The sequence below is a fragment of the Hylobates moloch genome, unplaced genomic scaffold (assembly GCF_009828535.3).
Source record: "Hylobates moloch isolate HMO894 unplaced genomic scaffold, HMol_V3 SCAFFOLD_11, whole genome shotgun sequence".
NCBI lineage: Eukaryota > Metazoa > Chordata > Mammalia > Primates > Hylobatidae > Hylobates > Hylobates moloch.
In genome coordinates this window covers 30,172,923-30,197,941 of record NW_026652286.1, presented here as the reverse complement: position 1 = coordinate 30,197,941, position 25,019 = coordinate 30,172,923, and the positions used below count along the sequence as shown (strand labels likewise).

Here is a 25,019-nt window from a genome sequence, read left to right as displayed (position 1 = left end):
CCCGCCCAGCTCCGCCGGCCTCCCCCTCCCTCACCCCGCCCTGCTCCACCACCTGCGGGGCCGGGGGGCGGCGAGGAACCCTACCGGCCCTGCCACGCCTGCGCCCACCTTCCAGATGTGGAGGCGCGTGCTCCCAGATGTTGCCAGGGTCGCTTCGTGAGTGCCCTGATGCGCGCGTGCGCTGGGGGCGAGGGGAAAGGCAGGCTGAGATGGGGAGTGGGGTGTGGGTACACTGGAGTGTGGGTGGGAAAGGAGGGTGGGGCGTGCAGAAGAGGCGAGAAGGGCCCACATGGCCTGGAGTGGGCGGGTTCAGGGTCCCGAGTGTGAGTTCACCTGGGAGTGATGCGGATGGATGTAGAGAGCCGAGGGATGGCGCAAGTCTCTACCCCACATGGATGAGAAAAGTGGGGCAGAACGTTACCTTGTGGTGGTGGTGGGGAGTGGGGCTTGGGCATTTTCAAAAGTGATCCCAGGTGGAGCACTCCTAGGTACTACTTTACAGCGTATCTGGCACTTTCACACAAGGGATCTCCCAGCACTCTTGCTAAGTACAGGTTCTAATCGCTTCCAATTTTCTGATGGGGAAACCCAAGCTGCGAGGGAGCTGAATGGAGGCCAGTAACGTGACTCCCCGAGGTCTCAGTGCCAGCGAGCAGGGAAGCATAGCTTGAACCCAGCTCCTCAGGTCCCCCGTCCTCATCCCCATCATTTGTACTCATGCCTCTGGTACATGACAACCCTACAGCGACTGGCAGACCAATGGGTAGAATGGGTGACAGCCCCAGGCTGAAAAAGAGGAGTTTAAGAAATGCATCTGGCCAGACGGATGCGACGCAGTGGAGAGGGACTGAAATTCTTAACCTGACCTGGGACAGGCTTAACAGTTGGAGGACACCTTGAAATTGTAAAGACAACATTATGCCTTCCTATACTTTCTGGAGAGATTTTCACAAGACTGTGGCCCAAAGAAGTTTATATCGTATGTAGAAAGAACAGAAAATGGGATTTGGGGGTTAGATTTAAGAACTTTCCTAGTTAGGGTATGAAGCATAAGTGCACATGTTCTCAGGAAGGGTCAGGGGAACACAAAAGGAAGATCCCTTCAGCCCCTTTGCCTGCAAGCTTCACTGAGCCTGCCCTGAGGCTGCTGAGCCTGGTGAGCCTCTCCAGCATGCTGTCAGCAAGGCCGAGGCTCTGCCCAGGCCCTGAGGCAGAGGGCAGATGGGGTTGGGTGAAAAGCCTTGGGAAAGCCGGAGTTCAGGGTCTGAAAGCCTCAGTCTCTGACTTTGGAGAATTTCTCTGAAGCCAAAAGATGTTTTCTTGCAGCATCAGCCAAAATCGTGAAAACTTGGTGGCAGTAAATATCCAGCACCAGGGACAGGGGTTAATTAACCTGAGTTAATGCAACCGCTGGAACGGTGCTAGCTGAGTCTGTGTAGTCAATAGAAAAAGTTTACAAGATAGTGTCAGGTGAAAAACGGCAAACAAAATTGTGCTTCCCATGATTATAGCCGTATGAAATATGTATGTTCGCATGAAGCCTGCGGGGAAAGGTCAGACTTGGGAATACGGTAAGGCGTGCTTGGTATGTATTAGCCGCCGTCGCTGTGCTTATCATCATTCCCTTTCTTTAAAAATGAGACAACTGAGATTCAGAGAGATGAGATGACAGGTCCATGGTCACCTAGCAAGATTTTTTCTTTTAGTTTATTTTTCTTGCTTTCAAGATTTCTTTTTCATATTTTCTGCAATGTTGTTATTTTGTTTTGTAGTTACAATTTCAGTTTTTCACATTTTCAGCAAGGCTATCTTTCTTTTTAGCAGTAATAATATATTTACTTTTAAAGAACAGGGTTCCTAGTCCTGGCTCTACCACTACTAGTTGTGTGATTTGGGGGCAAGCTACCATTCTGCACTTCAGTGTCCTTATTTCTAAATGGAAAAGATAATAATATGGAACCCAGAGGATTAAGATGAGATCATGGATATGAATGTGCTTTGCAAGATGGGGAGATGGTCCAAGCTACTTCATCCCCTGGGTGACCACACATGGCAGCCCCTCGATCAATCAGGGTTATTTAATGGTCTCTCCCTCACCCCACAATGCCTGGTGCAACCCTCACACTTGCCTATTCCGGGTCATTTAAAACAAACAAAAAGTCTGGTATTAAGGGAGCATCACCTGGGACTAAGAGAGTGTTAAGTCTGGAGTCTTGGGGACCCGTGTTTGCCATCTCTAGCACAAACTTACTGTGTGACTGTGGACAAATTCCACCTTTCCCTGCACCTAGCTCTACACTGAGGACATGCACCACACTGCCCACCATGTGGGTGGAAGAATTACTTTGAAAAGTGTGGAGTCAGGTGCACATGGGGGCATGAAAGGACTTCCTTTGTAGTATATGGGTTGTAATCCTGGAATCAACCCAAATGCTTATCAATATGGGGCTGGTTCAAACAGACAAAACCCAAATAGACAAAAAACAGATATTGTCTGTACTGTGGGATACTGTGGAGCAAGCGCAGAGAATAGAGTTATGCTTACTGGCAGGGGAAGATGTCCAAGACACAGACGCAGAGCAGTGTGTGGCATACAAAATCATTTATGTCTGTAACAGGGCTACATCTGTCTCTGTAGGGGGAGGTGCTGGGTCTCTGGTGCTTCCCCACCTCTAGGGATACCTCCTGTTTCTCTTGCTAGGGGCTGGAAGAAGGTCAGACTCTGGGAGCTTGCTTTGAGCAAGGGTACCCCGCTCTGAGAATTCCCAGCCATTATCCTGGCAAAATGAAAACTAGGGCTGGATTTCTGGGATTGGATTCTCACACTCACCGGCTACTGGGTGGGTGTGGCCTCAGGCAGGGTGCAGTAAAGCGGCTAGCACAGAGCTTCAGAAAAGTCCTTTCCAGATCCCTTGAGCCAGGGAGGTTAAGGCTTCGGTGAGCCGTGATCGGGCCACTGCACTCCAGCCTGAGCGACAGAGAGAGACCCTGTCTCAAAAAAAAAAAAAAAAAAGCCCCTTCCAGCTCTGATGTTGCTCTGGCCTTGGCCTTAGTGCCTTTGTCTCTATCTGGCTGACTAGGAGTGCCAGTGTTCCAGTGACGACGGCAGAGAGGGTCATTACAATGACAATGGTGACATAATGGAGTGGGGTTATAGTTTAAGAACTAAACCCTTTCAATAACCATAATCAACAGTGGTCTGGTTAAAAACAGACAAAAGCAAAACTCATGGTGTGAGCTATACTGTGGAATAGTGGAGAACAAGTACAGAGCCTAAGTTCGGGTGACCCTCACTGACAGGGAAAGATGTGTCCTTTTCCGTCTCCCTCAGGTGCTCAAAGCCTGTGTCCACAGGGGAACTCGGAAGACTGTAGAACCAGTAAAAGAGAGGACTGATGCAGAGACAAAATGTCTTAACTGGAACTTGGGAGGGGGAAGTGATCTCCTGTCTCATCTCCATCTTGCCCCATGTCAGGAGGAGGGAAGTAGACAGAGAAGTTCTTTTGAGAGGGAGCCTGTGCCCAACCTCCCTGCCTGTCTGTTGTAGGGGTGGCTGGGGGACAGCCACCCAGAAAGGGCAGGCTGTGTGTAGACTGTGTTAGAAAATCCATACAAGGGCTTTTTAGGTTTTTAAGATTTTTTTTTTTGCTGTAGAGATGGGGGTCTTACTGTGTTGCCCAGGCTGGTCTCAAACTCCTGGCCTCAAGGGATCCCCCCTGCCCCACCCCAACCTTGGCCTCTCAAAGTGTTGGGATTACAGGTGTGAGCCACTGTGCCTGGCTCACATAGAAGGGCTGTTTTGAAGAAAGCTCTTCTTGTCCCAGGGCAGGGCCTCTAGACAACAGAGGCCATACTTGAATGGTGAGCGTAAGGCAGGAACAAGACGAACCCTCCCCAGTCTCTTGACACCACGTAACTGGAGAGGTGGGGAAGGAAATCCAAGAAGGCCCAAGGCTAATGTTTTCTGCCAGCCTAGTGGGATGGGGACTTGATACAGAAATTAAATAACATTGTTTATCTTGTCCACTTAAGTTTTGGTCCAAGATCACCCTCACCACAGTAACATAATGCAGAAGGGTAACTCCCACGGATAGCCTGGTTGCTCTACACCCTTGAGGCCACTTAAGGTCAAACTCAGCATCTCCTTGCATCCTCTAAAAGAGCCAACTCCCAGTCCATTGGTTTAAAAAAATGAAAGCTTTACCGAGCTCTTTACAGAGAGCTAGAAAAGGTGTAATTCACACAACTCACAGCAGGAACTTAGTAAATCCCCCTATTTCTCCTGTACCCCCAGTGGTCTTCTCCTTTGTGCGTATCTCATATCTTCTCTTCCTTTCTTCCACAGAGTTTCTTTTTTAAAAAACATGCCCATTGTGACCCAGAGCAAGTCAGTACTGGCCTTCAGCTTGCTTACCCACTTAGGGTTTCTCTAGCAAGTCTTGCTCCCTTCCCAAGCTGCTGGTCATCCCCAAACCTGCTCTCTTCCTGGGAAGATTGTTGAGGGGGCAGGGAGGATAAGATTTTCTCCTTTCTGTTTCACCAACAGTTGTTGAGTGCTTAGTATATGCCAACCACTTTACATGTTTTAAATCTCACAGTAACTCTGCCTAGTAGTTACAACTATCGGGAGAACTGAGGCTCAGAGAGGTTAAGCCCCATTCCCTAGTAACACAGCTGGGGGAGTTGGTGGAGAAAAGACCCAAACTCAGTGAGGCCTGGCTTCAAAGCCTGTGCTGTTAACTACTTCCCAAAGGGATCCTGGGGGTACCAAGGATTTTTCTGCCTCGCAGACTTTGGCTCCTGAGGAGAGAGTGCAAGGCCCAAAGAACAGACCTTTGGGGAAACCTGTGTATCTGTGCCTTTTGCCTTTTCTCTATGTTAGAACCCGAAAGAAAGGCCTAGTTCTGTCGTTGGCATCAGTCGGGGGTCAGATGGGAAGATTCGAGGGTGAGGGGGCCCTGCTCCCTGGGGCCTTACCCCCTTGGGTGAAGCAGGCACACAAATGACCCTGCAGTGATTTGCATTGGAGACAGCTGCCACTGCTGATGGAAGGAAATGTGTGTGAACAGCAGGGGGACAGCTCTAGGTCTGGCCCAATGCTGTGGAATCCCATAAGGTGTGCTGGCTGAACCCGCTCCCTGCTCAGGGCCACATTGTTGCAGACTGTCTGTCAGGGTTCAGCCAAAGAGTTCTCTGCTCTCTGGCCCAGCCAGGAATTGACAGATGCCTCTGGCTGGCACAGCATGGCCTCAGCTGTCTGGGCCTGGAGGGTCCTGCTAGAGCTGGGGCCGAGGCCAAGTGATGCAAGGGCACTGCTCAATAACTTCCCATTTCCTATACATTCCTCCCTTCTCCCCAGAGGGACTTCAGCTCCTGTCCCCTGAGCAGAGCTTGCCTAAACCCAAACTCTGTGGTGGGGAAGTTTAGGTCCTGGTGTTACCACTGACCAGTTGTGTGACCTTGGGCCAGTCAACCTCCCTGAGCCTCAGCTGTCAAATAGGAAGAATAATCTCTCTCTTATGGATTGTGTGTGGAGAAAGCCTGGCATACAGGAGACACTCGAGTCAAGCTTTTCCACTTTCAGGTCAGCCGAGGGCTTCTTGTCTGGAATCCCAAGATAGTCACTGATTTTTATTTTATTTTATTTTTAATAATTGATTGAATTCCCACCTAGTGCCAAGTCATTTATTACATTTTCTGGCTTAGTCACCATCTCTCTTTAAAGCAGGTAGTATGATTGCTATTACTAAGTTGAGAATAAGGCAGAGAGAAAACCTTGGCTGACCAAGGTCATCCAGCAAAGAAGGTGTCAGAGTCCAGGTTCCTACTGGGGCAGCCTTCTGAGATACAGGGATGGGCTTAGGCAGGGGTGGGATAAATGAAGAAGGCAAAAACGGGAGTGGAAGCTATCCCTTTGGAAGGGGGTGTGATGTGGTGGGATGGGGGACTTGTCTGAATGCAGTGTCTGCAGAGTAAGCCCCCTGTTCTTATTTATTTATTTAATTTTTGTGGATACAGAGTAGGTGGATGTATTTATGAGGTACATGAGATCTTTTGATAACGTATAATAATCACATCAGAATAAATGGGGCATCCATCACCTCAAGCATTTATCTTTTCTTCGTGTTATAAATAATCCAGTTATACTCTTTGAATTATTTTATTTTATTTTATTATTTTTATTTTTATTTTTTGAGACGGAGTCTCGCTCTGTCGCCCAGGCTGGAGTGCAGTGGCGCAATCTTGGCTCACTGCAAGCTCCGCCTCCCAGGTTCACGCCATTCTCCTGCCTCAGCCTCTCCGAGTAGCTGGGACTACAGGCGCCCGCCACCACGCCCGGCTAATCTTTTGTATTTTTAGTAGAGATGGGGTTTCACTGTGGTCTCGATCTCCTGACCTCGTGATCCGCCCGCTTCGGCCTCCCAAAGTGCTGGGATTACAAGCGTGAGCCACTGCACCCAGCCGAGAATTATTTTATGTTTTGAGACGGAGTCTTACTCTGTCACCCAGGTTGGAGTGCAGTGGCATGATCTCAGCTCACTGCAACCTCCACCTCCTGGGTTATTGCCTGTCTTTTGGATATAAGCCATTTTAACTGGGGTGAGATAATATCTCATTGTAGTTTTGATTTGCATTTCTCTGATGATCAATCCCCTGTTCTTATTTAGACTTGGCTGGTTGAGTGCGTTTCCATACATAATGTATATAGTTGACTTCTTTGTTGCAATGGACTGAGTGTTTATGTACCTCCCATCCCCAAATCCTAATCCCCAAGGTGATGGTGTTAGGGGATGGAGCCATCCAGAGATGATTACATCATGAGGGTAGAGTCCTCATGAATGGGATTAGTACCCTTATGAAAGAGGCCCCAGAGATGTCATTTGCCCCTTCCACCATGTAAGTTTACAGTGAGAAGATGGCCACCTATGAGGAGGCAGGTCCTTACCAGACACCAATTCTGCTGGTGCCTTGATCTTGGACTTCCCAGCCTCCAGAACTAGGAGGAATAAATGTCTGTTGTTTATAAGTCACCCAACTTATGGTATTTTGTTAGAGCAGCACAAACTAAGTCACTTGTGCACTGATGAAAACTTGCTATATAAATGGAGGTAAGTGTGGCTACACGTGAGACCATGATTCTGTGGGAGAGGAGGGAGAAAGACCCTTCTCTGGTACTTGGCCAGAGAAGAACCTCTCGAGTCAGGGCAAGCAGAAACCTGAAATGGAGAGAGTGTGTGAGAGAGAGTCAGGAGTGAGAGAAACATGGAGACAGACTCACAGCCAGTACCTAGCATTTACCTGCTGTAAGACGACATTGCCAAAGTGCCTCCTCATGCCCCATGTTGAGCCAAAAGCTATTTTTTAGCTAAAATTTGTACACTAAAATTTCAAATCAGTAAATATATTAAATTTGAAGGTTTTTTTTCCAGTGTGTCCTTGAGGAGGTAATTATTTAATGATGCGAGTGCTCTGAGGCTTGGACAGAGGACAGAGCCTAGAGAAGTTCTGTTTAGAAGAGCAACCCCAGCGGTTTTGAGAGAAGCATCGCCTTTTCCACTGAAGCCAGAGAAATCATGTAAAATTCCTTTGCTGCCCCAGAGACCAGTCCCCTGGTGGGATAGAGTAGGGGAGGAGAGTGTTGAGGTGTTGCTCATTCCCCTAATGGGAAATAACCTGGCTCAGCCAGGGGGTGCACCAATGTGTAACTGAGACAGTCAGCAATGGGCATTTATTAAGCACCTGCTGTGCCAGCTGGGTTCCTCTGTAAGCCTGCGAAGTCAGTATTATTGTGTCCTTAGGAAACTGAGGCCCATAGAGGCTAAGGGACTTGTCCTAACTCACACAGCCCAGTAAGATTCGGAGCCTAGATTGGAACCCAGGTTCAGCTGGGTCTGCTTTCTGTACTGATGGTTTTCAAAAAATGTGGTCCCTGGGACCAGCAGGATTACATGAGAATTTGTTAGAAATGCACATTCTCAGGTCAGCCCCTAACCTACTAAATCTGAAACTCTAGTCCAAACGTCTGCTTTAACAAGTCCTCCAGGTGACTGTGATGCATGCTAAAGTTTGAGAACCATTTCTCTCCACCACATTGTCTCCAGTTAAGGAATAATAACTGATGGTCCCTGCCCTTAGGGGTTTACAATATGGCTTGGAAAACAAAAGAAATATATGTTTATTTAAAAACAAAAAGTTGTCTGGGCTTGGAAAGGGAGCTTCCTAGAAGCTTTAGGGGAAACGGTGGCCTTGAGGGTTGGCCCAGTCTGTACAGGTGAAGAAGACAGCCTGGTTGGAAAGGATATACCAGTGTGTGCAAAGGAGGGGCCGCTGAGATACAATTTTCCAGATGCAGTGAGTGAACAAATGAGTCTTTCTACGATAGGGTGCAGGCTGAGGGGAGTCATGGAAAATAATGGGGTGGAGGGGGGCTAGATTGTTAGTGCTTCAGAACTTTCAGCCAATGAGTTCCCCACATAGCTTCTGCTCCTATAGGCAGCCATCATTCATTTGACAATCCATATTTACAAAGCACCTGCTGTGTGTGCCCAGAACAGGGCAATGGAAGCTAAAAACAGGCCTTCCCAGAGGCTGTGCTGTTCCCTCTTGGGGACGTCACCTCCAAATCCCCCAGCCATCTGACGACCTGCTGCTCAGCTTTCAGCACTGGGCTCCATGGTCACTTCCTAGTTAACCCTTTCCTGGTCCTTCCCTGAAGTGGGCTGACTTAAAGTTCCCTCCCCTGCGTCCCTCTTCCTAAATCCACTTATGGACTCAGAGTTAGGAGCTGCAGGCCTGAGGTAGCTGCCCGCTGGATGGCTGTTGGACTGTGTCGAGGGTCTGGAATCACATAAGACAAGATTTTGCTCCTTGGTACCTGTCAGGTAAGTGATGGGGCCTGCACAGTAGTCTGAGCTGGTTCACTGTTCTCAGGATCACCCTTGACCAATGAAGAGTCTGTGGCCAGAGTGGCCAGCTGTGCCACATACAGGCAGAGAGGGAGAGACCCTGCTTCCTTGGAGGTAGCCACCTCCAAGCACCTTCTGTGCTTGCTGAGAACCTGCTGTCGTCAGCCAGCATGCAACCATCATACTGTTTGCACACGTGGACTGTGGGGAAATAACATTCCCTTGAATTTCTCAGTGCTCCTGTAAAAAGCCCTAGTCTTCTGAGACTTGAAAATGTATATGACATAAAGGAAAAGAAGTTGTGCTTTCACCTTCCTTAGAAGCATTCTGCCTTTCATATAAGCATGAGAATCAGATCGTAGCTATGTGTCTAGTTGATGGGTCTGTTCTAAATGGATAATAAAATGTGTCTACTCATATGAGGTACCTGGAATAGTCAGATTCATAGAGACAGAAAGGAGAATGATGATTACCAGGGGCCGCAGGATGGGGAGAATGGGAGTTGTTATTTAATGGGTACAGAGTTCAGTTTTGCAAGATGAAAAGAGTTCTGGAGATGGGTGGTGGTGATGGTTGCACAACGGTGTGAATGTACTTAATGTCACTCAACCATACTTAAAAATGGTTACAATGGTAAGTTTTATGTTATGTGTGTTGTACCACAATTTTTTTAAAGGATAAAAAATTTCTTATCTCCCCAAGGGGGCCAAAGGGTTACAGCTAGGGCTAGGTCTCCAGGCTAAGGTCCCAAGGTGCCAGGAAGACTAGAATGCTATCTCCCTACCTAAATCCCTAGGTATTTCTTTATTTTAATTTTTGTGGGTACATAGTAGGTGTATATATTTATGGGGTATGGGATATGTTTTGATACAGGAATGCAATGTGAAATAATCACATCATGTAAAATGGGGTATCCAGGGCCCTCAAGCATTTATCTTTAAGTTACAAACAATCGATTATACTCTTTTAGTTATTTTTTAAATGTACAATTAAATTATTGACTGTAGTCACCCTGTTGTGCTGTCAAATACTAGGTCTTATTCATTCTTTCTATTTTTTTTTGTACCCATTAACCATCTCCATCTCCCTCCCCACCCTCCCATTACTCTTCCCAGCATCTGGTAACCATCCGTCTACTCTCTATCTCCATGAATTCAATTGTTTTGATTTTTAGATCCCACAAATAAGTGAGAACCTGTGATGTTTGTCTTTCTGTGCCTGGCTTATTTCACTTAACATAATAGCCTCCAGTTCCATTCAGGTTGATGCAAATGACAGGATCTCATTCTTTTTTATTGCTGAATAGTACTCCATTGTGTATATGAACCACCTTTTTTTCTTCATCTGTGGATGGACACTTAGGTTGCTTCCAAATCTTGACTATTGTGACAGTGCTGCAGCAAACATGGGAGTGTAGATATACCTTACAGATACTAATTTCTTGTCTTTTTTTTTTTTTTTTTTTTTGAGACGGAGTCTCACTCTGTCACCAGGCTGGAGTGCAGTGGTGCCATCTCAGCTCACTGCAACCTCCATCTCCCGGGTTCAAGTGATTCTTCTGCCTCAGCGTCCCGAGTAGCTGGGACTACAGACACGCACCATCACGCCCAGCTAATTTTCTTTTTGTATTATTAGTAGAGACGGGGTTTCACCATGGTGGCCAGGATGGTCTCAATCTCTTGACCTCGTGATCTGCTCGCCTTGGCCTCCCAAAGTGCTGAGATTACAGGCATGAGCCACTGTGCCCCACCACAGATTTCCTTTCTTTTGGATATATACCCAGCAGTGGGATTGCTGGATCATATGGTAGGTGTATTTTTAGTTTTTTGAGGAAACCTCCAAACTGTTCTCCATAGAGGCTGTATTAATTTACATTCCCACCAACAGTGTATGAGGGTTCCCTTTTTTCCACATCCTCGCCAGCATTTGTTCCCCTAAGTATTTACATTCAAAAAAGTTAGAGTGAAAAGCTGAGATTCTTTCTATCCTTTCTCAAAGAAGCAAAGGTTTTTGTTTTGTTTTTTCCCTTCACCTCTCAGGAGAGGAGGCAGGGACGGCTGTCTAACTTCTGTATATAAATGGAGAAAACTATTGTTTTCGGCCTCTCACCGAGTGTCCTGCCACTCAGAGAGGAGATTTTTTTCCTGTAGGCTTTTAACACATCATGCAGGGATAAGGTCTGGGCAATGGAAGCTGACACACTTATTTACTGTAAGGTAACTGACAAGAAATCTGTCTGTTCTACCTCCTGTGTGCACTGAGGAGAAAGTTAATAAAGATGAATACTAAAACCCCAACATGTACATGTGTGTGTACCCACATGCACGCTTTCAGCTAGTGGTCTATTAGGGGTCCTTAGAGAAAGGGAAAGAGCTTAGAGGATTTCCCGCAGAGAGGAGAAGTTGCTATAGGTGTAAGGCTACAGGTGTAAGTGCGGGGGCACAGTAAGGAACAACCCTTTGCCTCAGAGCCTCCCCTTAGGAAGCTCCATCCTCAGGAGTGAGATGGGCCTCAAGCTGCTCTTTCTATAGCATTCATCCCAGATTTTAAGTTAATATTAATTTCAGGGCCAAGAACTATTTCTAAGCAGTTTATCTGTATTTCTTTTGATCCTGACAGTTCTATGAAGGAAGTTCTATTTATACCCCCTTTATAGTTGAAGAAACCAAAATGAGATTTAAGAAATGTGACCAAGGTCAGATTTCAGTTCTCGCCCCTGGACATTTGGGGAGCAAGTATTGGAAACCTCATATCTTAGCCTTGGGGGTCTTGTGGTCATACAAGATCACATACCATTTTTTACTCCCAGGTGTTGGCCGACTACCCAACTCCGGCAGCTGGGTGTTGGTGGGGGTTCCATATACCAAGGGAATGAACCCCTGGTGTCTTGGCCACAGGACCCTTCCAGTGTAGGTCGCAGGGTGAGGAAAGGGAAGAATAGGTGAAAAGGAGCAGAAAGGGCACTTCTGGGGACAAGGGTTCTCAGGGGACACCCCTCTGTGTCTGCCTTAGATCCATTTCTCCTTCTTCTGCAACAGCCCCCAATTTTCCTTTTGGAACCCACCTTTCCCCTTTACCTAGTCCATGTGGTACTGGAGGGGCTCACTCTAAACCCTGGCTACATGGGTGGGTGTGTGACCCAGGTCTGGCTAATCAGGGATGGCCACACCCCCATGTTGAGCTAATCAGAGTAAATCCTCAGGATTTAGCTGGAACTATTAGGAAAAAGGTGTGCTTTCCCCCCTGGGGTTGCACTACTTGGTGGAATACGTTTAGAATAGCAGAGGCCATCTTGGCATCATGTGGAAAGAGCCCATCTGGGAATGAAGCCAAACAGAGGAGTCCAGACACAGAACACTGGTTAATCTTATGTGTCAACTTGGCTGGGCCACAGTGCCCAGATATTTGGTCAGACACATCTAGATGTTACTGTGAAGGCATTTTCTAGATGAGATTAACATTTAAATCAGTAGACTTATCCTCCATCATGTGGGTGGGCCTCATCCAATCGGCTCACAGCTTTAAAAGAAAAAAAGGCTGATGTCCTCCTAGGAAGAGAGCATTCTGCCAACGCACTGGCTGTGGCCCAGAGCTGCAATATCAGCTCTTCCCTTGTCTCCAGCTTGCTGGCCTGCCTTGCAGGTTTTGGCCCTGCTGGCCTCCACAATTGTGTGAGTCAATTCCTTAAAATAAAAATCTCTCTCTCTCTTGCTTCAATTTCTCTGGAGACCCCTGACTAACACAGATGGCCAGAATAGATACATCATTGTAATATCTTGATCCGGCCAAACCTGACATCATATACTCCTGGGTTTTTCACTTAACTGGTCCTCTTCAATTGGGTTTCTGTCACTTGGAATCCAAAGGGTCCTTTTCAAGAGGGAGTGGTGTGCTCACATTGACTGAAATCTCATTCTATGCCGGGCTCAGTGCCCTCCTTTGATAGTTGATCTAGGCCTTAAAGGGTGCATAGGAGTTCACATAGGCATGACGAAGACAGGGTAGAGTGAACACATGCAAAGACACAGAGAAGCGATGGAGCATGGCAGGCCAAGGAAACCAGAGAGGTTGATGTGGCAGGAGCAGAGGAAGTCATTTGGCAAGAACTGGGGCTGGAGAAATGGTCTGGGGGCCAGAGGATGTAGAACTTTGAATGCCAGGCTGAGGGGCACATGAAATCAGATTCCGTACATCGTTTCTTTCTCATCTACTTGAAGCAGTATAGCACTGTGGTTAATGACATGGATTCCTGGAGCAGCCCTGCCTGATCTATACTACTTACTATCTATTTAACCTCAGGTATGTTACTTAACGCCTTGGTGCCTCAGTTTCCCTAATGAAGATAACAGCATTGTGTACCTCGTAGGATTCCATGTAATGATTAAATGAGTCACCACACATTTAGAGTTCAGCACAGTGCTTGACAAGTAGTAAACACCTAGTAGTTAGTGACAATCTTATTCCTACGAAGGCCAGTGGCAGACTTCTGGGCTGCAAACCCCAGGCCGCAGAAAGACAATTGCAGCCCTCTACCCTCTCCCTGTGTCAGGCAACCCACCTGCCTTCCCCAGGGGGCTGCTCCTGCTCACAGAGGGATGGCCAGCCTGGCCTCCAGAGAGCTGGAATTGTCATTGCAGCGACAGGAGAGAACAGGGCTCTCAGCTCTGGAAACAGATTCTTATCCTCATCTTGGTCTTGGGAATTAGGCTGGAACTGGGTGAGAACAAGCTTCCCAGCCACACAGGCCCAAAGAGAGTCACAGAAGTACAGAGGCCATAAACTCAGCCCTTTCCCCTCTGACTCCCAGATACGGAGGCGAGAGGCTCAAAGCCAGCTCAGCAAACCCTGGGGACTAGCTGTGGAAAGCAACTTCAATGAGATGTGTAGAATGCCAAAAGTTCAGAGTCAAAGGGCATCCTCGGATTCCCAGGCTTTTTAGGTTTGTGTTTCCACTGGGTGGTGCAGAGAATGGGCACCTCTGCCACCAACTTAGGGGGATCCTGACAAATCATCCCCTCCTTGAGTTAAATTTTCCTGAACATCCAGTGATGAGGGGTTTAGGGTCTAGGGTGGCAAACAAGGTTCATCTTGTGGGTCAGATTTGATGAGTGGTAAGTGGCTGCCTGGCTGGCTAGTTAGAGAGTGCTGGCCCATGGGCAGTCCTTGCCCTAGTTTTAGCCCTAAAATGCTCAGTCTTGGTCACTGAAGTGGATCCTGATGTCTGGCCCAGTCCTGCCATGGACTCTGGCCCCAGCAGTGTTCCTACAGCTTCCAAAGTGAGTCAGGAGCTGATTTAGATTCTACCTCTATACAAATTCTTTGGCTCTTTCCTTTCCTACCTGGTTAATATCAATGTCTGCTGGAGAGAACTATGCACTCTGGGTTCAATGTGGGACAACTTTCTAATGAGAGCTCATTTCCTTGATGACAATGAAGAGAGCATCATAAAAAAGGAAGCTGAAGCCCATCGTAGCCTACGCACTTTGCCAGCCCTAGGTGACCTCCGGACTCAGGACTATGCCGTCAACCTCCCCTGCCTCCTCTCAGTCCCCCTTACTGCCCGGCCTAGTGCTCATCCTCCCTGCCCTTCTCCTCTAATCAGGAGCTCAAAGCCTCTTTACCGTCTCACTCACCAAGTCCCAGTAAGCGCTGATAAACTCATTCACTCCAGCTGCAGGTGAATTTCCAATGGTGAGACTCCAGGCACTGACCAGCTGAAGGCCTCAGCAGAAGTTTTTGTAGGCCACAAGAGGAGGTGACCACCACCCAACAGCAGAACATTCACTGTTCTTCAGTGGTGGGGAGAAGTGTTCTGCCAACAGTCTGGAATTTGAGACATTCGGATGGGAGCGCCTTGCCCTCTAGAGCATATGGTGGAAACGGGTGCGCACAATCTCTGGGACCAGAGTGCCTGGCTGGAGTCGCAGCTCTACTGCTTCCTCACCGTGTGACCTGGGGCAAGTGACTTCACCTCTTTGTATATCAACTGTCTCTTAATAAAACGAGGTTGTTGATAATAATAGTACCTGCCTCATGGAGTTGTTGATGGAATGTATGAGCTGAGTGCTTAGAACAATACCCGACACTTAGTCAATGCCATCTGAGTGTGGGCTGCTATCACCAGGCTCCTGGGATGGCCAGGCATGAAGCCCAGGTGTTGCAGTTTGAAACATCAGACAAGGGGTCTAGCCTAGGCCAGGCACATGGGTGTCAGCAAATAGGAGCATCCTCCTCTTACCTGGGTTTCAGAATTTTCTCCAGAGCCAGGTTAGGTGCTAGACAGGAAAACACAGAGAGCTCGTCTCTGTGGCTGCTGTCTCTGAGCGCCAGTAATTTGAAGGTCACTGTGGCTTTGTCTTCATCAAGGACATCAGAAAGCCTGGCAGTTTCTCTGCTCCCTCTCTCTGTCCCTACCCATTGATTTCTTTCAGTCCCACATGGTAGTCGCTGCATTTTGGTCTGAGACCCTCTCCCCTGCCATGATTCTGGGAGGTGTTGGGAGTCTGTCTGTTTTATCACCAAGTCCTCGGGATCCAGCTTGGTCTGCATCCACTGTGGGATGAGGTGGGGGATTCAGCTGAACATAGGGATGAACCTGGGGGATAGGCAGTGGGTGTGTCCCAGAGGGGCTCTCTGCAGTGTTCCACCTCAGGAAGAGGTTTTCCTGTGGTCCCCTCACACAGAGGCACTCTCCCTCAGACTGCCTTCCCTTGGGACCCCAGTCCACTTCTTTTCCATACCCAGGGTTTGGTGGGGGAGGAGGGATGTCATAGTCATCCTCTGGTAGGGGTGGTGATCATGACTTGCTGCCCACAGTCCTTGCTGCCTCAGCAGCCATGTTAGGTGGGATGTGACCCCACCCCTAGCCACAGCTGATTGGACCTGTGACTGGTCCCTAACCCAAGGGTCGCCCACTCAGGTGATTTGGCCTGATCAGATTGTGCCACAGGAATTTGGAATGGGGAAACAGAGACGGGGTCAGGCGAGTCATGCTGATACAGCCCCACGCTCTTCCTCAGAACTAGCAGCCCTGGTCCCTGTCACCAGAAGAACTTTGACATTCCCCCTGCTGGGCCCTCGGAGTTATGCCTTCCTGCCTCAAGCCCTTGCATTTCCCAGGAGCTTCTGCGGGATGCACTTCCACAGAGGGAGTGGACCCCGCCATCTCCTTCCCTCACATGCTGTCGTGGTGACCTCAGGAGGAGCATTGGTGGCCGTGACGTGCTTGAAAGAAGCTGGGGCACCCCATATCTTGAGGTGACCTTTCGAGGCTCCTGCCTTCAGCTCTGCTTTCTGGAATTGAGCAAAATCCCTGCCACACAGACTTCATCTCCTACCATCTCTGCTGAGAAGACACTGAAGCACAGCCCAGCCCATCTTCTACTTTCTCAACCTCTGCTCCAAGCCAGCCCTGGCCATTTGATCACACCCTTCATGTCAGACCCAGATCACAGCACTGGGATCTGTCTATCACCCTTGAAAAGGGGCCACAAACCTTACGGTTTTTTTGTTTTGCAACCTTGAATCTGCTGCCCAAATCCACACTCACTCCTATAAGCTGGAAAATAAATCTGTTTATTTTATTAATGAGCTCAGAGTAAGGTTTGCAGTGACAATCCTGGCAGCAATTAGAGCAGAGGGCAGAGGAGAGGGATGGAGAGAGAGAGACTCCAGTGGGGTCTTATTAGGGTTCAAGGAAGGAGTCCCCCAGGGCTGGGAGAGACCAAATTCACTGGGCCAGAGGAAAGGAATGAGAGTCTGGATCCTTGAGATCTTCTCCCAAATGGCCGGCTGCTCCCTTTCCTCCATGTTGGCCTTCAGAAGAGTGGCCTGAGCTGTTCCTTATCTGGCCCTGGTTCAGGGCGAAAGGGAGTTTGAGATTCCTGGGTGATAGATTCAGGTCCCAAGGATGCCGTCTGGTGTGTGCAGTGTGGCCACTCTCAAGGCTGGTCCGAGGCTTTGTGTTCAGGAGGTGCGGCCGGAGCTCACTGTTTTCTAAGGGTGAATTTGGTTTCTCCTTTTGGACTTCAGAAGAAGGTCCTGCAGGGAAGTGGAAACAGCCCAGGTGGGCGCAGGCTTTGTGGGTGCACACTCAGCCTAGCCAGAGCAAGGCCCCACAATGGGGAGTACCCACTCTGGCAGCACAAGGCCCCGCCACCCTTTGGAGACCCCTCTGGGTGCAGGCCCCAAGTGGCTACACACCAGCCACAGCCACAGCACACAGAAGGCCAGGGAGAAAGCGGGAGGGACACCTGGGATGGGGGAAGGAGGAGACTGGGAGGAACAGGGGCAAGAGTCCCTTGCAAAAGGCAAGTGACAGAAAACACAGGGCGAAGCAGGCCATCCCAGAAGCCATGGTCTAGCCGGCCAAGTGTCTTGGGAGCATGGGGCCCTAATGTTTTGGGAAAGTTGTAACAGAAAAGTCAAGTCCAGGCTTGGGTCTGCCCCAGATGCTGCCATCTGTTGCTTCAGGCCACACCAAACACCAGTTTCACAGCCACCTGCCAGCTCTGTCCATGGGCACATCCCTGTCACAGGGTGAGAAACACATCCCACAGCTGGGCTCCACAGTATATCCCACAGATAGAGCTCAGAGCCAAGGAAGGGAGAAGACAGAGAAGACAGTTTGGTTTCAGCATGGCTCAGGCCATGACAGGGTACAACAGGACATGAGCAACTCTAATCCACCAACCCTAGTTCTTTGGACCAGCCTTTAAAACCTCTTAATAGCCCTGGTTCTGGCCAAGTGTGGGGGCCAGGGTGGAGCAGGAGCTCCCAGCAGGTTGGCATTCACAGGAAGGGGAATTTTCACATTCTGCTGAGGACATCTCTTGGGGGCAATTCCAGCCAGGCTTCCTGTGGGCTCCTTCAGCCCCACATGCCTGGTTCCAGGCATTGTCTGTGTCCCGCAGAGAACGGTGCCCAGGGCTTCATCCTGCTCATTTGGGTGCTGCTTGGGACCCAAAACAGGTCCCAGAGCCATGATGAGTCAGGACACTTGGGTCCCAAGCAAGTACTACAGACTGGGCTTTGCACCATTTCCCTGAGGGGAGGGCTTTGAGTCTGAGGAATTCCACTGTGGCCAACAGCAGGCCCCGGGCAGCACTTCAGGGATGGCGCCTTGTGTACCTTCCAGAAGCCAGTCCAAAGAACCTGCTTACAGCGTGGGCAGCAGATGGCCACTACACGCAGCAGGGACAGACAGGGCCCTGTGGCCCGCCTGCCTATTCACCGTGGGCTCCAGCTGCAGGAGGAACCCGTGTCTGTGCACGGCAGTGCGGTCTTCAAGGAGCTTTCGGACCGGCTGGGGACTTTCGGCTGCGGAGGAGGGAAGAGAAGCTCTATATACACAGAGCAGAGCAAGAAACACAAAACAGGCTTGGTTACTCCCAGGCAGAGCTCCATGGGGCCTCTCCTTTCACTGGGCTCCTGCCTCGGGTTCTGCCTAGCCCCTGGGTTCCAGAATTAGGAGCTGCCAGACCCTGGTTTCTCCAAGACATGTGTAGAGCTCAGATTCTGCTGGCCATGGGGAGCAAGCAGGCCCAGCCACGACAGGGAGGCAGGGCGTGGTCAGTGAGTGGGTGAGTGGTGGGTGGGTGAGGGCTGGGGAGGTGATGGGATGAGGTGAAGATGGAGGTGAGACACCACACAGAGGCAGAGCAACAGAGAAAGGTAGACAAAGAGGAAAGAATGGATGCAGAATGACAAGAACAGAGGAACAGGGACTCAGAGACAGGGATGGAGAGAAACAGGAAGAAAGAACAGGAGACAGTAAGAGAGAAAGCGGACCGGGGTGAAGGGGAAAGAGGGGGGCAGATAAGAGGTTAACAGGAAGGAAGGAGAGGGCGAAAGACAGAAAGACAGACAGGGAGGAGGAGAGAAGACAGAGAGACCCACAGGACACAGAGACAGACACACAGGGAATCACAGAGAGAGACGGACTAGGCCAAAGCTCCCTGGAGATCCCACAGGGTGGGGACAAAAGCCTGTGGTCCTGGCTGCCTAGAGGCACAGCATGAGCGAGTGCAGTTAGACATCAGGAAGACCTTCCAGAGACTCAAGGATGGACACAGACACCTAACCATCTAATAATGGGGCAGGGGATAAAGTTCTGAGTGGGGAATTAACAATCCTAAGTCTTTTTCCCAATGTCACTGCTTACTCGGTCTAAGACCTCGTGCCTCAGTTCTCCATAGTAGAGAAGAATTTGGACAAGACTGCCCGGCAGGCAGCTCGGACACTGCCTAAGGACAATGACTTAGCTCTAGTCCAGGAGTTTTCTAGGAGCTCTGGCTATGAGAAGCTGCATGCTTGGGCCGTTCCTTCAGGCTGGGAGAAGGCTGGGGGTGGGCTGGAGAAAGGTGGCTGAGATTCTGGAGAAGGAAGAGGAGGTCTCAGGCTAGGTGCCTGCACACACTTACAGCTCATCGTCATACTCCTTCGGGGGGCAGACGGCAACCACAAGGTCGATCCAGTCCTGTGGGGAGAAGCCGTGTGATTCTGTGCCACACTCAGTGGGATGGTGTATCTGCCCCGGCACTCCATCCCCATTTCTGGGCCCCATGGCCCAGGATTAGCCAGCCTGCACCTTCTTCCCATGGGCCCACACGGGACCCACTGTGACTTCCATGGTCTGAGGACGTTTCTAGTCTCTGAGGCTTTGGGACCATAGAGGCCAGGGCTGCAAGGCCCTCGAATGACACTCAGCTCCCAAATGTCGATCTGTGGACCGGGAACAGGCAGCAACCTCAGAATCACTTGGGGGAACTTCTTAAAAGTGTAGACTCATAGAATTGGCCCCTAGAAGTCAGGGGTAAGTCCTGGGAAATAGTACTTTTAACAACCTCTCTAGGTAATTCCGATGCACTTTCTGATGCACAATCAAGTGGGGGACTTCTGGCCCAGCTTTTTGATCCTAACACCTGAATCCCTTTTACTGCCATCCTTGACCTGCCCCTCATTGTCCCTCCTTGGCTTGGGTGTATCCCCTGAAAAGTATCGGAAATATCACTGGACCCCTCTACCATGAGCTAGTTCCTAATATTGAGCTGAAATCTCTCTCTCTCTCCCCCAGGACTTCCCTCCATCCAATCTAGGTCTTCCCTCAAGGATCAGAGAGAACACTTCTTCTCCCTCTGCCCTAATGCAGACCTTCAGATAATCAAAGATAGTCATCATGTTACCCGTGAGTCTTCTCTTCTCCACATCCCTTCATGTGGGTCCCAGGCCCATTTGGTCAGCTTCCTCGGCACTGAACTTAATACCTCAGGCTCGGCTGCCTGCATACAGTTGCACAGGTTGTGCATTGCACAACATGAGCAGGCACCATTCACACTACAGTCTGTAAAAGGGCACCCCCTCAGATTATGTAGTGCACAGCCTGGGCAACCTTATGCACTGGCCCTGATTCACGTGGGTGTCTAATGAGTGCAGAGCAGATTCCCACCAGCCCCTCCTTCACCCTGGTTTCTCTGCTTTTGTTAATGCTTTTTGGTAGCCGCCAGAATTCTCTTGATTCTTGTTCAGTGTGCACTTAGAAAAGACCTTAAGTCTTTTTCTTGGGTGACCTGCCATGTCCTGGCTTCAGGAGTCTGTTTAAGCCACTGGCTTTTTGGATCCAAGGTCAGGAATTGACATTTATTTTTCTGAATCCCATCTTGTCAGATTTAAACCACAGGCTGGATGCGGTATGGTGTCACCAAAGTGTTGCCTGGACTCCAGATGCCCACCCTGGAATGAGGCATCCTATTGTGAGGCCTCGCTGCAGAAGCCAGGGTTTGAGGCAGGCAGGTGAGGGAGGAAAGGAGGGAGGGGGCTTATTCTTACCCCGCCCTGATTCCAGGCCTTCTGCAGGGCAGCCTCAGCCTCAGCCAGGGTGTAGTCTGTCACAATCTTGCCGTTGATTGCCATGATCTCGTCCCCTTTCACAATGCCACCTGCAGGCAGATGAGGCTGATTGGCCAACTGGGTTGTATGTGACACGTGCCTGGCTCAGGGCTTGCCAAAGGGGGGTCACTGCCAGACAGCAGAAGAGACCTGAGCCTGGGTTCTGAAAGCTCATGTGGACTCAGAAAGCATGAGGGGAAACTAGCCACCTGGTTAGAGGCTAGTCAAAGGGCATTTCGTTCCTGTCCCTTCCACACCCCCTCACCCCAGCTCAGGAGAACCTGGATATTATTGAGGATGAGCCTCTGTTATTACAGAGGGAGACAGACCTGCATTTCTAGCACAGTATGAGGCCTGAGTCAATTCTGCCAGCCGGCCCTCCCTCTTGCCCAGTCATGCTGGTCTGTTCAGGTCCCTGAGCTGCCACGCTCTCTCCTGCCTCAGAGGCTTCATGTCGCTGTTCCCCACCTTGCTTTCTCTTCTTCTAGGTCTGAGAGGAAATGTCAGAGGGGGCTTCTCTGACCCCCTGCTCAGTCGAATGTAGCTCGTGCCTATTCTCTCATAGCATCCCAATCTTTTCTTATTTGGCATTTTCCACAATTTGCAATCATTAATCTGTTTGTTTACTTGTTTACTGATGGTCTCTCCCACCACACTGTCAGCCCCACGTGGGCAGGGATTGCCTTTTTGGTTCACCATAATATCCCCAGCACTTAACATAATGCCCGACACAAAATAAGACCTCAGTAGATATTTGTTGAATAAATGAAGCTGTAATAAGGTGCTCCTGGAAGAGCTTCCTGGGATCTAATAATTTTGGGGAAAGCTGAGTTATAAGCTGAACAGAGCTACTCACTGCAGGATTTGTCAGTCTTGAATGTGCTAACATGCACTGCGGCTTTCCAAGAGGTAGATTGTGCGTGGTTTTCCACACCTCTTTGACATCAGAGCCCTTTTTGGAGGAATTTCTCCCAGTCCTGATGTCCACAGAACACTTTCCAGGTTACATTGAAATAGATCACCCAGGAGCCTCGTGGGCATGAAGGCCCATAGGAATGTGGTGTATGATACTGACAATGGCGGCCGTGGCGGCTTAAAACACACGTGCTCCTAGGGAAGCTTCATCAGTGACTGGTTATGTTCAAAGCAGTGCAAGACCAAACCACAGAAAGCAGTTGCCTCTGCGCAGTGCACCTGGGGATGGGTGACTTTCACCTTTTCATTTTGTACAAATCCAAGACAGAGTCTCAGGGGCAATAAGGCAGTGGTTGCGTTGGGGGCTTTGTAAGTGGGAAGGACTCAGGAGAGTCACCTATCCATCCTGGTCCCCTCTCTCTGCTAGACATAGCAGGCAGGTATCACAGAAATATCACCAGGTGACAGAGAAATGAAGACAGAAGAAGAAGGTGGGGCCTGGGTGGGCACTGAAGGGCTGGGACAGCTGCCCAGCTGGGCAGGTCCCCCTTCTATGGCTGAAATGAAAGCTTAGAGTGTGAAGTCACCAAGGTCATGGGCGCAGAGCTGGACTCATGTATCCAGGGCTCCCAATGCCCATACCTCACCTAGTAACCCACAGAGGCCTGGTTGCCAGCCCCCAAGGGCCTTTCCCATCCCTGTTTGCTGCCCCTTACCTCTTACCACCTCTATTCTACCACCTCCAGCTTGTGGTACAGCCTGGCTCCAGCCTAGGACTGCCTGGAAGGGATCTGCTCATAGGATCCCCCACTCTGGCCTGGGAAGATAAGAGGCCTGGGGCTCCTCCTGCAAGGGCACCTACATCTCCACAAAGGGTCACAAAGGACTCAGGAGCTTCCCTGACATGGAGGAAGAAATCACCAACGGTGGGGTTTCAGACACTGTCCGACAGGTGAAGGGGGTGATGGTTTGTACCTGGTGTCTGCAAAGGTTTCACTCATCAGCAGAGGGTGTTTTTGTAGATAAGGGATAAAGAACAAAGCAAAATGAGAAGAGAGACACAGGGTATGGGGACCTCTGGCCCTCTGGGAGGGGACAAGGCTGCAGAAGACCTCAGACAGAGGTGGCACTTGTGCTGGACAGTAAAGCAAAATGACCAAACTGCCTGGATTCAAGTCCTGCCTCCACCTTCTCCTGGCTGTGGGTCCTTGAACAAATACTTTAACCTCTCTGAGCCTCAGTTTCCTCAGCTGTAAAATAAGAATAATAACAGAACCTGCTTTCAGGGTTGTTGTGAGGATTAAGTGAATTAATATCCATGAAACGCTCAGACACAGGGCTGCGAGCCAGATGAATAGCTTCTGGCACGTGGCTAGTTCTGGCCAAACATTCGGCTCTTACCATCACTGAAAGGACAGGCAAGGTTTCGGGGGTTTCCACCTGCTGCTCCTCTTCCTGACATTGACTAATGCTCAGCTCAGGATTCACCCTTCTGAGAAGCGCTCCTGGCCTCCCACTTCCTCTTGGTGGGTTAGGGGCCCCTTAGGGTTCCCACAGCTTCCCTCCACTCTGAGTTCCCCGTCAGCCCTTAGCAGACCATGCTGTGACTTTCAGTATCTGGCAATTCTAAGCCCATCTCCAACCCTGTGTGGGGACCCCCTGAGGGCACGGTGGCATCTGGCTTGGCTGTGTACTCACAGGTCCGGGCACCATCCCATGCCCCCAGGGACTGGACAGGCAGTCGGATGGATGGACCCCAGTGGTAGGGTGTTCTCCAGCAACTGTCAGCCCACTCCAAGTGTTCACCTGTTTGCTTTCCTGGAGGGCCCCATCTAACCACTGCATCATCCCCAAACCTGGGTGTGGCTGGTCCCCACTCACCATGCCGCTCAGCAGCTCCCCCCTCGTACACAGCAGAAACGACCACCTTCCCAATGGGGGAGTCCACACCGCCTTCCAGGGCCAGGTCTAAGGATCCCTCCTGGTTAGAGGAAAATAGGCCTTAGGGAGCCAAGCAGACGGCAGCCTATGGACGACTGGGCACCAAGGAGTCTCTTGACAGAGCCACAGTAACAGTGGAAAAAGCCATGGGGCCACCGGCAGTGCCATCTGGAGAAAACGTGGCCTTGGTGCCAAGTGGGGCCTGGGTATGCGGCCCTACAAGAGAGGGGCGTCTCCGTGGGAGAGGGGAGGACAGTGGGGACCTGAGAGACCACCCAGGAGTGACCTTGAGAGTAGAAGCAGGAAACCAAGGGAGGAGGGGCAGGTGCAGAGAGGGATGGCGGCCCACTGGCTTCCACATGCCCAGGTACCTTCTTAATGCGTAGGAGCCGGACATCCTTCCCCATGATCTGCTCTGGGGTGAACTTGAGAGAAAAAGACAGTGGGAAACTTTGAGCTGGCCTGAAGGATGGCGCTTGGGGTAGGGCTGGAAGGGGAATCCAGGCATCTATGGGACACTGGGCCCCACAGAGCACATGGGCAAGGGGACCGTGCCCAGCCCCACCCCTACTGGTCTTCAACTGGGAGTCTCAGGCCCCATGGGGACAGTAGACACACACGTGCGTGTGTACCATACAGTTCACACTGGAGTGCCCTTCGGAAGGAACCTTCGTGGGAAGAGCAGCTGGGGCATCACTGGGGCTCCTCTGTGCCCCACCTCATCCCAGGTCCCCAGGGCCTGGAATGCACCACTATCAAACACTCTAACCCCCACCTTGCCCTGTTCCTGGGGTTACTCCCCCAGGAGAGAAGCGTCATCTCTTACCATGGAGTAGGGGTCAAAGCCTTCCTCATATTTCCGGAAATCCTGGAAGCAAAGAGAGGGCTTTAGGGCAACACAGCAGAGGCCCTTGATGGTCAGGGTCGAGGAGTAGGAGGGTGAATGGTCGGAATCCAAGGGTCAGAAGTGAGGGGCAGGGTGGGGGAAGGCATGGCCAGAGTGCGGGATGCAGACAGGAGGCTGGCAGCCCCAGCAGCCAGGGCACCCCTGTTCAGGGACAAGCAGGAGGCTGAGGAAGACTTTAGAGGCTCTCGACCCTGCCCTGCTTCAGCGGCACAAGCGTCAGGGGTTGCAGGGGCACCAGCGATGTCTAGATGGTCTGGACAGGCAGCATCTGCCTTGCTGAAAGTCTCAGCCCCAGCCTCAAGTCCTTTAGGCCCCACCTCATCTCTTCCAAGTCTCCACTGGAGCAGGCCCAGGCCCTGGGGGATGAAGCCCAGGATGTCTCCACCCAGTGCTCTGACCCCACAGGATGGGCCCATCCAGCTCAAGAGAAGGCTGTTTCTGGAAATCAGCCACAAGATATTGGA

General features: G+C 50.4%; 1 protein-coding gene across 2 annotated transcripts in view; it reads right to left on the bottom strand.

The window, feature by feature from the left end:
• Positions 1–16,465: 16,465 nt before the first annotated feature.
• The window catches only part of USH1C (USH1 protein network component harmonin), a 50,631-nt gene continuing 42,077 nt past the window's right edge, over positions 16,466–25,019 (bottom strand). The window contains exons 21-27 of one of the 2 annotated variants that reach the window (XM_058446905.1): positions 24,475–24,516; positions 24,020–24,073; positions 23,589–23,688; positions 20,733–20,842; positions 19,328–19,383; positions 18,139–18,247; positions 16,816–16,946 (exon numbers count right to left, since the gene is read on the bottom strand). In XM_058446905.1, the coding sequence (XP_058302888.1) occupies positions 16,902–16,946; positions 18,139–18,247; positions 19,328–19,383; positions 20,733–20,842; positions 23,589–23,688; positions 24,020–24,073; positions 24,475–24,516 (516 nt within the window). In that variant the 3' untranslated portion in view covers positions 16,816–16,901. Of the gene's footprint in view, positions 16,947–18,138; positions 18,248–19,327; positions 19,384–20,732; positions 20,843–23,588; positions 23,689–24,019; positions 24,074–24,474; positions 24,517–25,019 lie in introns of both variants that reach the window. The other variant, XM_032166496.2, reaches the window with a different exon arrangement.